This window comes from Megalops cyprinoides, chromosome 22 (genome assembly GCF_013368585.1).
Source record: "Megalops cyprinoides isolate fMegCyp1 chromosome 22, fMegCyp1.pri, whole genome shotgun sequence".
Lineage (NCBI taxonomy): Eukaryota > Metazoa > Chordata > Actinopteri > Elopiformes > Megalopidae > Megalops > Megalops cyprinoides.
In genome coordinates, this window is record NC_050604.1 from 10,476,212 (window position 1) to 10,489,934 (window position 13,723).

Here is a 13,723-nt window from a genome sequence, read left to right on the forward strand (position 1 = left end):
ATGCGACACTATTCAAATGAACAGCAATGCACTTGGGTATTCATGTAAAAACACACATACATTGGGGGGGGGGGGGGGTTGAGCCTTGTTGAAATTAATTTTAAATTTATTTCATTAAATTCAATAATGATAAAAAACAGACCAAAAATACTTTATTAAATTGATTACTGACAGTTGAGGACAAAACACACTGCAGATAGATTTAAAGGAGCACATAAGTGGAAGTGGATCTGAGAATAGCCTAATTAGTCATGCACTTAGTCACCATTTTACAAGACAGACTGGAATTGCATTCAGGTCATCCTATAGTCCGTTTTCAACGGAGTATAAAGAGGCTCAATCAAATGCACTGTACTGCTGGATTTGGGAAAACTGCCTGCGTACCACTTTCCAGACTGCAGTGTTTCAGCTTAAAATGTTGAAAAAGTCAGTTCTGACACCATTCATAAAAAAAAAAAAAATTACCCAAGCTTCATTGTGTTCCGAAAATTACCTTCCATTTATCATGAAAAACTAGCGCACCTCCGAATTTCAATTTAATGTGCTCGGGCCACAAAAACGGCGTGGCAGCTTGGAGGAGCCCCCGAGGTATGACCTCATCTTTTGGAACGCTGGCAGCCCCTTGCACAAAGCCAGTGTGAGAGGTTAGCCACAGGCCCATGCACACAATGGCCCTGCGTGATTCACTGGCTGTGCTCATATTTTACAGACAGCAGTCTATCTGTGATCATGAGTTATATTAGTCAGACTCAGGCAACTATTGGACAGGACAGCTCTGTGCAGTGCCTTTTATGTAGTATATAGCTATGCTTTAAATGATACCGCCCTCAATTATTTGTCATTGGAACTGTGCGCTATAAGTTATTTTACTTTGTAATTTCCCATGGATAATAGTACTACTACTAGTAGTACTGCTGCCTCTGCATATTTATTCGTACTTCTCTGCTCCATCCCTTGTGTGGCAGAGGCCAACGTGCCTGTGAACACGTGTATTCGTGCTGCTGCCAGAGTTGAGGTGCGTCAGTCACCCACTCAGACAGCGGTGCCTGGGAGTCATAGCCAGGACAGTCACAGCTCTGCCATGGCCCCCGGTCACTAAAAAAAGCAATCAATCGCTGCCTGTACTCATCATGCAGATGATGACATCATCAGATAGGATTACTTCTCTGCTAAAGCGTGGCTTTCCCGTGGAGGGCCTTCTGGGAACGCGGCTCTACGCTCCGAGCCACGGCGAGATTACACGGCACGGTGCCCGACGTGACCCTTTCAGAACGGCAAAATGAAATTGGGGGAAAAAACGATTATTGTGCTGAGACAGTGATGGGGGCATTCGATCAGGCGCTGCAGCCTTCCAAACGTTTCAATTTAACTTTACGTTAACAGCGTGGAGGGTTCAACCCTCTGCTTTTACCATCTGGCCCAGTTTTATGGGTTGTCGGATGGTCAACACCACGAAAAAGCCTTTTTTTGCAAGCTTAGGTCTGTTGTGTGAGCAAATGGATGCCATCTAGGCAATGATAGGATTTAAGTTACTTGGAACACCTCATTACGATACACTGGAAATAGAGATTTCCCCTGTACCTGGAACATGGGCAAGCAGCAATATTAAAACCTAACATCGTACACCACATGCCAATATCTGACATTATTCCATCAATATTTTTCATCAGTATTACTTCAGCATCGATACTGGTTTATGGTTATTCAACATGTTAACATTCAGCACTGAAAAATGGAGAAAAAGCTGTTGTAGATATTTTTCTCTCTCTTTTTCTTTCTCTCGCTGTGTTTAAATCATTGGTTATGACAAAAGATATAATATTAAGCACTCAGCCACACCCATTATTTGTAAAGCAAACCAAAGCCAATGATTTTACCTCATACTCTTGGGAGAACTTCAAGTTGTCATTCGCTTTCAAACGTTCCAAGTGATCCGCAAGCTCTGTGATGGGAATTGGCGGGTGGCTGGCCATACCTGCCAATCAGAGACACAGAGGCGTTTTGAGTGACAAAAGGCAGCTAACAGGGGCGCAGAGGGGAGGGGGGGGGGCACGTGGAGAAATACAAAAGAAAAAATGAACAAAAAAAAATATTTTCTGAGAAGCAGCAGGTGAGTAAAGTAATAATGGTAAAGTGAATCTGGTTAGGCAGTCGGTTTTACTCAAGGCAATCGCATGCTCACGGCACATGACCACTAAAGCCGATGAGAGGTCACCAAGCATACGTCCAAAAAGCGTACATTCCTAGTGTGAAAGAAACTGTTATTCGCATCAGGCAGCGATAGAGTTAGCATGACAAAAACAAAAGGCCAACGGTCGGGCCTGAAGCCGGTGTCTGCTTTAAAGTCATGACAATATTGCCGAGTCATTCCAAACTTCGCCCCCTGCAATGGGTGAAATGAACAAGGCGTAGATTAGATGGCGTGAGATTAACGAACAAGCCTAAAAAGAAAGAAGGAGATATAAGAGAAGTATAAAACATCGAAGGAGAGAAAGAGAGACGTATGCAGAAACAAGACCAACTAACTTGGCGTATGGAGGTTACTGGGGTAACCGGAGACACCTGAACCTGTAGAGGAAAATGGCGGGACAAAGAAAAGGTTGTATTTTTTGTAGCAATGTGGCGGACATCTTTAAAATAATAATTAAATAATATAAAAGGAAACAAACAAAAAATAAGCACTAATGCAAATTCAGGCAAGAAGGATAATAAAACTGGCAGGACAGAACAAATTAAAATAAAAATATTCCCATTGCATATTCAGGCATTTGTATTTACCCTGTCGGTTGGTTAGTAATGCAGACAGTTAATGCTGATGCTATCTATAAATGATTATAAAACCCTATGCCCTTTAAAAATTGGCAAAATGACCAAAAGATTCCAAAAAAAAAACTTTTCCATAAGCAGCAGACTTTAGTTTGAGAGGGGTTTTCAAGGTAAGAGGAGAGCAGCATGACTAAGTTGGGTGACTGAGACATTCATTCAGTATTCCCAGCGTTGAGCAGCAGCAAAAACATAATCCGTTTCATCTTTTTTTTCTTGACAGATGCAGAGGAATGGAGAAACCACAATTTTCAACCTAGCAGATGAAGATGGTGTTGCCAACTCTTCAGAGCAGAAAGGTGCCAATTCCTTTCAAAATGTTTTGCCTGGACAGAAGTCGTAAGGGATATTTCTGGGGCTTATCCAGAGGGAAATGGATCTTATTCTGGGCATGTTCCAATGACAAACACATAAACCATTTTTTATAATTTGGTATAGATAAAAGAAAAACACTATGTTGCAACTTCTGAGTATAACTGTCATTCGGTAATGTAGCCATATTTGTTATATTGTGAGCTTTCATATGACTTTGTGGACATGTTGACTTTGACAACATTGAATAGTGACTCTATTGCAGTCAATGCAGCAAATGGACTGCAAAGCACTTAAGGGGCTGATGATGGTGGCAGAGCTGGCAATTCAGCGAGGCACTGTGTGTGTGCATGTGTGATTGTGTGCATGTGTGTCACGACCTCCCTTTGCACAAAGACATCAGGGTGTCCGTCAAAGATGTATCATTTCATTTTCGATTTCAATCAGGGTTGTGTAAATACACAATACTCCATGACTCTATATATATATATATATATATATATATATATATATATATTTTTTGTTTTTTTTTTTCCCTAGCTGATAGCACAAGCAGCCATTACCTAATGGAAAACGGCAGGCACTTTCTCCTGAAGAGCTGCCAGAGTGTTTGTCACACACGGCCACTCAAGATCCATTTCCAACAGCCTGCAATTAAATGGGCATTCGTCTCAGTCCTATGCAAATGTCAAGCGCCCTTATGAGGAGGGAGAGTGAGGGGAAGAGTGGTCACAAGCCAGACGGGAGGCAGTCTGACATAACATTTATACGGTGCTTGAAAGGAGCAACAAGTGGGGGGAAAAAGGTGTTCAGGACCATTTTTGAGCAGGTAAGAGAGTTAGAGTAGAGTTAGCTACAGAAAGTTATTATCACAGAAGGGGTGAGTGGTGATTTGGCATTGAATGGAGGAGGTGGAGCCTGCCAGAGGGGCCCAGGCGCCTGAGAGAGGTGAGAGACGGGAGGGGGGAGAGGAGCGGAGGGGTGCGTGTGAAAGCAGACCTTAACCAGTCAGCCAAAGCTCGGCGGTTTCAAGACTGATCCTGTTCAGGTCAAAGGGATCTTTATCCTAAACTGTAGCAGTCAAGTAGTAAGTCAGGCCCTTTGCTAAAAGGTTGTTTGGTCACATTTCAATCTAGGTCATGTCTTTTAATTGTAGTAGTAATTGGTTTAGTAATTGGTTTTGTTATATACAATACAAAATATCAGAACACGACCACCGTGCACTCACGGGGCTGCAGCCATGCACTCCATAATATCCGTCAGATCTGCCTATTATCACCCATTGCTATGACTACTGTATCTGTATCTATGGCAAACCAAACTTAGGAATTGCTACCAGTTTGCCGCTTGTTCTTTCAGCCCTGAAATGACTGTTAAATAGTCAAGCATTCAAATACGCAGAGGGCGAGGGGGGATTCAGGCTTGAGCCCTTGTGTATTGGCCGGGTCACCGCAGATTAAGGAGACCGCTTTCTCCGTGCTTTGCGCCTGTCACCCCTGCCCCTTTTGAGTCGGAAGGACATGCACGCGAGAGACACCGGCAGAGAGTGCGTTTTACACACCGAGGCCCTTCCTCCACATTCGCAGTTACCACACCTCCCCTGGGCCTCATTACACACAATAACCCCCGCTTTCGGTGAGCTCGTCGGCTGCCGATGCTCACGCTGTCGGAGTGCGTGCCTGACACTTGTCACAGCGCCGCGCTCTCTGGAGAATTACGCCTCGTCATTTCTGGCCAGACAATTTCCCCCTCGGCCGCGTGTGGTCCTAACAGGTGTCACCTGCCATTCCGCAGGGGTTTATCGCTGTCAGCTCTCTTGATCATAAAGACATGCAATAGTCATGAGGGGTGCTGTTTTGGGATGTAGGTGTTTTCCATACAGGTTTGCGCATATGGTGAATGCTGCGCATATGGTGAATGGTGAATTCCTCAGGTGTACATACAGCCCACGCAGTAAGGCTATACGAAAGGCTTGGCTTGTGTCTGAATAAGACGGCTTCCGAATAAGTTACCAATGCCTCTAACTCGTCATACATTTATGAATCCAACCACCTCTCAGCCGACTCTATGCTTGTTGGGAATTTTTTGATGTTTTGTTGAAGGATCATAAACTTTGTTTATGCACTTGTACAACTGCCAAGTCTTCCTCATACATTTGCAGAAATGACAAACACCAAAAGAGTCCTTAAATCTGGTTAAGAAATTTGAGAATACTGCTTAAGAATTACAGTAATAATAATTAAAATAATCTTGCCAATCACTCAAAATCAGAGACAAAGCACATAACTATTGGACTGAAAAGAGCAGTTATAAATGTGTTATTATTGTGTCCTAGACTCATGAGACGCAGCTGCCACTTCTACAGATGTATTTCTGAAACTATAGCTGAGACTGGAGAATGTCTGCCAGGCTGAGACAGTCTGGACCACAAAGGAAACAGTGTACTGTGTGGGGCTCTTACCAGGCGTCTGGAAGTTGAGGCGGCGAAGCTCCACAGGGTCAGTGGGATGATGGGAGAGCAGTTCCTTGTTGTTGGGAAGGCTTCCTTTTCTGGCCTCCGATTCAGCTCTTTTCCTGAAACAGAACACATCTCCATGATGATGGCGGTAGTACTTGCATTAATAATGTGAGCTTCTTTCAGAATGATGACTGTAGTAATGATGATGGTGAAAACAACAGTTACAAAACACGCGAGTTAAAGTGGCTGTGTACTCTGAAACAGTACTGTGTGCTCTGTTTTTACACAGCACATCTCTGTATACTTCACTTGTCCTTCAACCAGAACAATTAGCTTCAGAAAAAAAAAACAGAAAAAAGGTGTATTTTTAAATCTGTTTATGTTATATGTGGTTCAACAGTAACAACGTCAATCAGGCTTGTTGGATTAAAGGGTTAGTTGATGCAGCTCTATGCTTTTTGGCATACTAGCATTCAAAAAGCCTATCAATAAAACATACACATATTTTATTCAATATTTTATTCAATAAGTGTCACTGTGCCTTCTCAGATGCATTATGGAAAACGAGGGAAAAGTATTACAACAAATCATTCTGTTACATAATTTTACCAAACAGATGACATCAGATAACAACGGGTGATGGAATTTTAGGCTCATATAAAGAGATAGCTCACGAATGATGAGTGACGTTATGGGTTCAGACTAAGCCAAAAGCATGCATTAACAAATATCAGACTGTGGTCTGGAAATAATGCTACAGAATGTACTATGGATTATTGCAGAATTTCATCTTAATACTTCACTGAAGGAAAGTACTCAGCCAAAGCCATTGACTATGGCTAAAAGCATTATTCACCATATGGCACAAGTTCAACACTGGAGTTAACATGATGCAATGAATCAATTACTTAAGCACTGAATAGAAATGGCCTGAAAAACAACAGTGAATGATCTAGCCCACACTTGATGTCCCTGATATCCTTCTCAGAGGATACTACCTGCGGTGAAACATAGACTCAGGCATTCAAGTACATTCGGGTGTGTGAAAAAACAGAGCTAAGAGATCAGAGGTCAGTGGAATACAGATAAATTAAGTTATTTAAAGTTAAATAAATCATGTGACCTCTATGCCCCCAATTGATTTGCTTTATAGGCAAAGCACAGTTTTTCATAAAGATATATTCTGTAGTATCAGTGCTTATGATGGGTGCTGTTCTAGTTTCAAAACAACACTGCCTCCATCAGCCTAACTGGTCCGATTTGCTTATGATATCTGTGTCTCAGCCTAGCAGACACACAGACATATTTTTTTCTCTGTGATGACTCCAACTGCAAAACAAATTGTGTTACTACATACATATGAATGTATCAAAATAAGCTGTGGCACATTTCCTGTCCACAAGGGACATAGCTAGAACAACACCTAATCATTTGTCACACTCTCTAGGGCTCAGTTCTGTGCTACACACACATGAAACAACCTAATAAAAGCAGGTGATCCAGTAAAGAGGGGCTTTAAAAATGGGGGGGATAACAAGCAAAAAAACAACAACATGTAATACCTGTAGAGATCACTCAACCTTTAATCCAAGCAGTGATTACCTATCTCAGTGGGGACCACTTCAGAACTCAACAGCTACAAAGATCATAGTATCTCAGTGCAATTGAGTGCGAGTCACAGAAATGAGATATTTAAACAGTGCTTGATTTGCAAGCTATGGCTGACACTAGAGGTGAAAAAAAAATCAAAGGCATATAGTACTGATACTAACTCTGTTCTTGACCAGAGTGTAAATATGATTTTGATGTCATACTGTTGAAAAACAATATCATTTCATGAAAGAAAAACCATTAAAATTCTGTTATATAATGAAGGGAGAGAATGTGACACACAATTATCTGGGTACATGAAGTGAGAAACATGCAAAAAGGCTCACAGAGTACAATGTTGGGTAATTGCACTCCATACAAACATATTTAGATCAGGATAGGGGTAAATATATATACATACATACATATATATATGTTCTGCCAGCTTGGTCACACCACTTTATCCTTTAGAGCTAAGGATCGCTGGACCTCGGAAATCTAGTGATTTAAAAACGAGCTGCAAAAAAAAGTTCCTGATCGACTGGACTCTTTCCCCTTGCCAAGTGCAAGGCCTCTCAGATTAGGTTTGTGACCTCTGCAGCTCTTGCAAGGCAAACAGCCAATGAGTTAAAGGGGACAGTGAATCACAGAGAGCAAGTGTAATGGGAAATAAAACAAGTCAGAAATTCATCTCCAGAAAGTCGGGGAAGGGTGGGGGGGGGTGTGTGTGAGAGGGGAGTTCTTGACTTGGGGTTGTGAGGGGAAATGATTGTAAGACATGGATAAGCAGGGCTGGGAATCGGCCTGTCAGAGCCGTTTTGTCCACTTACCTGTCTGGTTTGCTGATCCGTTTGTGAGCGACAGGGAAATAAAGCAAGCTGTTAGATGGCCGGACCACACAGCCGGTCACTATGACAACAGAACGATCCTGTCACGGCTGTCGGGCCATTAGGGAAAGTGGTGGACGAGAGCCCGATTAAAAACGGAGTTAATCTGTGCTTATTGTACTGCTATAGAGAATGCGAAGCGGGCAAACAGTGGTAACGGTGATCTCGTCACAATTAAATCGATTTTGGTTCACGTGTCACATTAGATTTGATTTGCTACCTTCACCACACTGAATCAGACAGCACAACCTGGATACCGATTACAGCCAATTACAATTTCATAATGGGTGCATCCAAAAAACATTTCCCCTACTATATGAAAGATGCTCTTTTGTCTTTGTTTTCTTAGTTCTTGGTTAAATTCATCAATTTTTAGTTCATGTTGTGTTCAATGTATTAGAAAAGGGAATCAAACTGAACAGAAATAATACACAGACGTACAATTATAATGTCAAACACTTCTATCTAAAGGCATATTGTATATACTGTCAGCAAAACAACACAAGACATCTATCTGTCTGTCTGCTGTCTGCCTGACTTTCCAGCTATGAAAATTAAACCCCAAGCACGCCACAGGCAAGATAAATACCAGGCAACAGTCAGCTTTTTATTTATACTTTTCTGTAGATAAGTGTTGAGTGAGATTAAAAATGTAAGCCAGAAGGACATGATCATAGGTGACATATGCTAATTTAATTTAGTCCTATTCAAAGAGGCCGCTTTCTCAAAACAGCACAGGCATGCTGCAACAGAAACTTTGCATTAAATCTACAATTAAGGTGCTTTTTGCTGTTTAAAGGGAGCCAAAATGCATCCCGTGCAATCCAGCAACAAAACCTGTGGGAATATTTTGCGTGACTGCAACGAGCACCGCGCCGCACAGGGCACAAATGACAGTACATCCTGTGACAGATATGAAAGTGTGAGTGATGGGTAAATAAATGGATTTTTAATAGAAGTGGAGATAAATATCTGACTGCTGACTGTATATATCTTGCCTCCGGTGGGGCTGACGTTTAATATTTATTGCTTCAATAACACCTCCATAACCTTCTCATCTAGGGGAACCGGATACTTTTAAAACTCAAACCATGCACACATGAATGTAAAAGCACCTTATACCATCAGCCACCTGAAAATAGCAGATGCTGGTTATGCTTGTCGGTATTATTCAAAGCAAAACTCAAATGCAAAGGCTCTCTATTCAGCAGAGACGTCAAAAAATATAAGGTCGTTGTGCTCTACAATCACAGCTCACTGCATTGTTACATCGCAATAAATCAATTCAGCTGAGCTCTGAGGGATGGTCCCAGAGATCTGGCTGTAAACAGAAAGGGGTATTTCTCTGATACAGCACTCTGTTTCTTTGCTTATATTACCTTTGCTAATTTGCCTTCTCAGAACAGATCTTATTAACAGATGCTCTTCTCCAGAGTGACCTATTCAGCTTACATTTTATAGTGCACATTGTGTATTTATGTAATTGGATATTTACTAGAGCTAATGAGGGTAAATGTTATGCCTGATGAAAATGTTCCAGAGCACAATATTTTCCCTGATATTCTGTTTTAGCTGTCTTAGAGCCTGTCTCTCAACACACTTGAATCTACTGACATTGAACAGACTGGCACGACGTGGTCTCACCGGTAGACACAAAATGAGCTGTGACAGACAGAGCCTGGCTTCTGCTGGAATAAATCTCCTTTTAAAATCTCCTATCTTTTACTGTCTTCTCATAGCATTTGTACCTTACAACATTCTTATTACTTTTGCTTCTATTTGTTTAATTGCAGTCACTTATTTTCAGTATGTATCTTTCTAACAAATATTTTTCCTCTTGTCCCCACATAAAAGCCTCTGCTAAATTACACACTGCGAAAACTGCTACAACTAATCACTTCAGTCCTCTCCCCTTACCTCTTGAAGAGGAGGATGGCAATGACGATGCAGATGATGAAGATGACGGCGAGCACCGGCCCCACCACCCAGATTAGCCCCTCCTCCTCGTCAACGATTGGCTGCGGGTCGAGGTCAGCAGATACCACGGGGTCGGAATAGGGGCTGGTGGCGTACATAGTCTGGAGACCAGCGAAGGAGAAAGGGCAGATGAGAGACCCATTTCCAGAGGACTGTCAACACTACATGTACCCATGGAACAGAAACCACTGAGATGACAGCCTTTTTAGATTAACCACCACATGTCTATAAAGAGGAATCTTTTACTGTGGGAATAACAAAGCACGGACATTAAAATGTACACGAAAATATCTAAAAAAAAAAAAACAGATTTCATTCGGACAAGAATGAAAAACAAAGAAAGAAACAATGGAAAAAAATGCAATATACCATAATTTCAATAAGGCCATCGGAATTATATAAGGGTTACATCATACAACACAAGCCCCATCTCAAACTTACATGCCTTAATCATTGGAATGATGAATTCATAGAAAAAAAGTATCAAGACGAGTGTATTTTTGTCTACATTATGGCATTCCTAAAAATGAGCAGTGAAGCACTGTCAGCTGAGCCCTCATCTTATCTAACATGGCTGTGTTCAGAGCAGACGCTGGAGGATGACCGGGGTGGGAGAAGCTCACATTTTCAGAGATCTCAAGGACGGCCAGAACGAAGAAGATGTATTCTTGACCGTTCTGGAGCTGCCTGTTCTCAAAGTCTCCATAGGTCTTCCTGTCTCCCAGAGTGAACTCGGTGGGGAGCTCCTTGAAGTAGGCTGTGATGTAGGGCTTGGGATCTGCTTGCCTCCTCAGTCGAAGGCCTCTGCTCGTTCTGTTTATCTCTTTGAGCAACTGGAAAAGGTGAACAGAGATGCAGTCAGTCAATAAATAACACACAAGGAGAGGAAATACATGCTGTCAGCATATTTACCCGACACAGTGGCTAATGACACTATTTGAATAGTCCCTTGGTTTTCCTTTATTTGGTTTGATATAGTAGTGGGTAAGTGTCCCTCCTGGGGACAAATTTAAAATGACAAATTTTCAAAATGAGGACCTCTCAGAGATGACAGAATAAAGCATATCATCACTGCCACTATTCAAAGAAGACATACAAAAGTACACAGGCAAATAGGTATCTACAGTCAACAATCTAAAAAATAATACAGACAAGAATGTGTGAACAACTGAATAGTTTGATGATATTTGTAATCTACTCACACAGACAGCCCACACAAAGCAAGGTAATTTCAACTGATGGCACTGACAATAAAGGACTTGCAATTTTCCTCATAATTCCATGGTGATGGTATACTTACAGACAACACACTGTCTGTAACTGATCGGCCTCCAAGTGTTATGTGGACTGATCATAAATGAACAGAACAGGACTGAAAATGGTGCTAGCAGACAAAGTGACAGACACTTAAACAGTGTTATCCAATGTTAAAGAGAAACACTGTATTGCACTGTCTCGTTCAGCAAAATAAATTGATTCTGTAAACCGACTGAAACATGCATTTTATTTTATTTAACCATATGTTACATTCTAAGATCTGCAGAGAGACTTTCATGTGTGTTTTTACAATCATATTGATTTAAAATTGAACTGAATTACCCCAGCACTAATATTTTAAATGTGGATAATAAATGTCTCCTGAGCAAAAAAATCAATGTTATTTTAATCAAAGGCACTAATTTTATTCGATTTTCTAAACAGGCTACACTATAAAAAATGTCTCCAGTTACCATTAACTAAATTAATTACCACCATTTACTGTAAAACATGCCACACGTCATTGCATCTCTCTGATATTCCCACCCCTGTTATAGTGGTAAAAAAAACATTTAAAAAAACATTGGCAGGTCACACCCTAAACCAGATCCAGAGAGAAGACTTGTGATTCACTGTAGCAGCCTCCTTCCTGAAACCAGACACCTTCTGCTAAAGTTACGGTAGGAGCTGTGTCCAAACCAAGATGGCTCACAGGGTCAAAGATTATCCTGATTTATGTGGTATGAGGCAGTTTGTTGTAAAGTTACATCCCCTGTACAGAGTCCTGGTCAAACTCAGGGCTATTACCCACAATCCATCTCTTTTAATATAGAGTGCCAAAAAGGAAGGCAAAGAGGATCATTATTTTAAAAATGGGGGCCTGATCTCACTACTTTCAAAAGCCAGGGGAGATGCTGTTGCCAAAGGATCCCTGAACAGATCCACTATGATAAACTGCATCATAATTCTCCAGGACATTGACCCGCCAATTTTTCCAAGTGTTGAAATAAGCAACCTTTCTCAGGTTTCCCAAGATGTACGCAGCTCATAATATTACTTTCAATGCAACGAAAGCTCTAATTTTATTTATTCCAGAACAAGGCCTCCAGCTGGACTACTCTATGATTGCACATCTGTTTAATTTAGAAATAAACACCTTTAGAAATGATTCAGTCCTCTTATGACCCTTCATCATTTTAGACATAAAAATGCAGGATGTCACAACAAATCCGATTCAAAAACATGGTATGAGGACAAACAAGAAGATCGTTTTTACTCTGCTGTGCTACCCCCCCCCCCCCCCCCCCCCAAAAAAAATAAATAAATAAATAAATAAAGTATATCACCTCTGTTCAGTATGAGGGAGAAAAGACACACTTCTTGACGTGAGGAGTTCTGAAGTCTTATTGGCTATACACCTTTCAGAGAAAAAGGAAGTTCCCTTGGCTATTCAGCTTCTAGAAGGTAATGGGTTTCACTGGCTCTTCACCTTCCAGAAACGAATGTGTTTCACTGGCTATTCAACTTCCAGATATGAAGGAACTCTGTTGCCTATGCCTCTATATAGAAACTAAAGAGTTCTGTTGATAGCGTCAATGCTGGATTCATTAATGCAGGGACAGCAAAAGAAGTCTGCTACAGGGACCAGGCTCAAACAACATATTTAAAGTTAGAAAAAAAACATAATTAAATCAATAAACAGAATGATGCACAGCTTTAGTAAAAAAAAAAAAAAAAACACTTATTGCTGTCTTCACACAAAGCAAAACAAATGCAGTCTGTGTATCTCCCTCGGCACCCATTTTGTAATTCAACAGTGCATTACGCTAATATGGACTCAAACATGGCAATTCCTTTGGGCATGCACCATCATGCCAGGAAGACACAGCATCAGAAAATGAGCGTGGGACCGCCTGCGCCATGTTCCCCATTGTATCAAAGCTTAGTGCACTAAGGAGATAACTGACACTACAAATACCATAACAAGGCTCATACACCTGAAGATACCATTATTAGATTCACTGTGGGATATAATACAAGCAATCACTACTGTAGCCTACATCATGAGTAAGAGTCAAGTACAATGAGGCAACAATAGCAGATCTCAACATACAATACGCTTTCAGGAAAAAAATGGAAAGGAAAAAAATATTTCATTGTTCATTCAGAGGGTTCATAGAAAAATGGGATCTTGGAAGTTGTAAGCGTTCACACAAATACAGTCCAAAAGACAGACATAATGTAAGTATGAGCTTGCTGCTCATAGTAAACATGGCCATGTTAGCTCTAATGCTTAACGTAATTTCAAATGCAATTTAAAAAAAAAAAAAAAAAAAAAACATTCAGTGTTGGTGGTGCAGGAGTCTCTGACAGCTCTGGTGTACAGGTGAAGCGACACACATCTACTAAAGCCTTAAAT

The 13,723-nt window shown here is 41.0% G+C and overlaps 1 protein-coding gene across 25 annotated transcripts in view; it reads right to left on the minus strand.

Annotated features, from left to right (window-relative positions):
- Positions 1-13,723, minus strand: part of LOC118769682 (receptor-type tyrosine-protein phosphatase delta-like) — a 236,546-nt gene that overhangs the window by 26,295 nt on the left and 196,528 nt on the right. For 10 of the 25 annotated variants that reach the window (XM_036516923.1, XM_036516922.1, XM_036516921.1 and 7 more), the window contains 6 exons: positions 10,671-10,880; positions 9,988-10,148; positions 8,014-8,025; positions 5,597-5,709; positions 2,527-2,568; positions 1,878-1,975 (listed from right to left, as the gene is read on the minus strand). In XM_036516923.1, coding sequence (XP_036372816.1) covers positions 1,878-1,975; positions 2,527-2,568; positions 5,597-5,709; positions 8,014-8,025; positions 9,988-10,148; positions 10,671-10,880 — 636 coding nt within the window. The remainder of the gene's footprint in view (positions 1-1,877; positions 1,976-2,526; positions 2,569-5,596; positions 5,710-8,013; positions 8,026-9,987; positions 10,149-10,670; positions 10,881-13,723) is intronic. The other 15 variants (XM_036516937.1, XM_036516935.1, XM_036516932.1 and 12 more) reach the window with 3 other exon arrangements.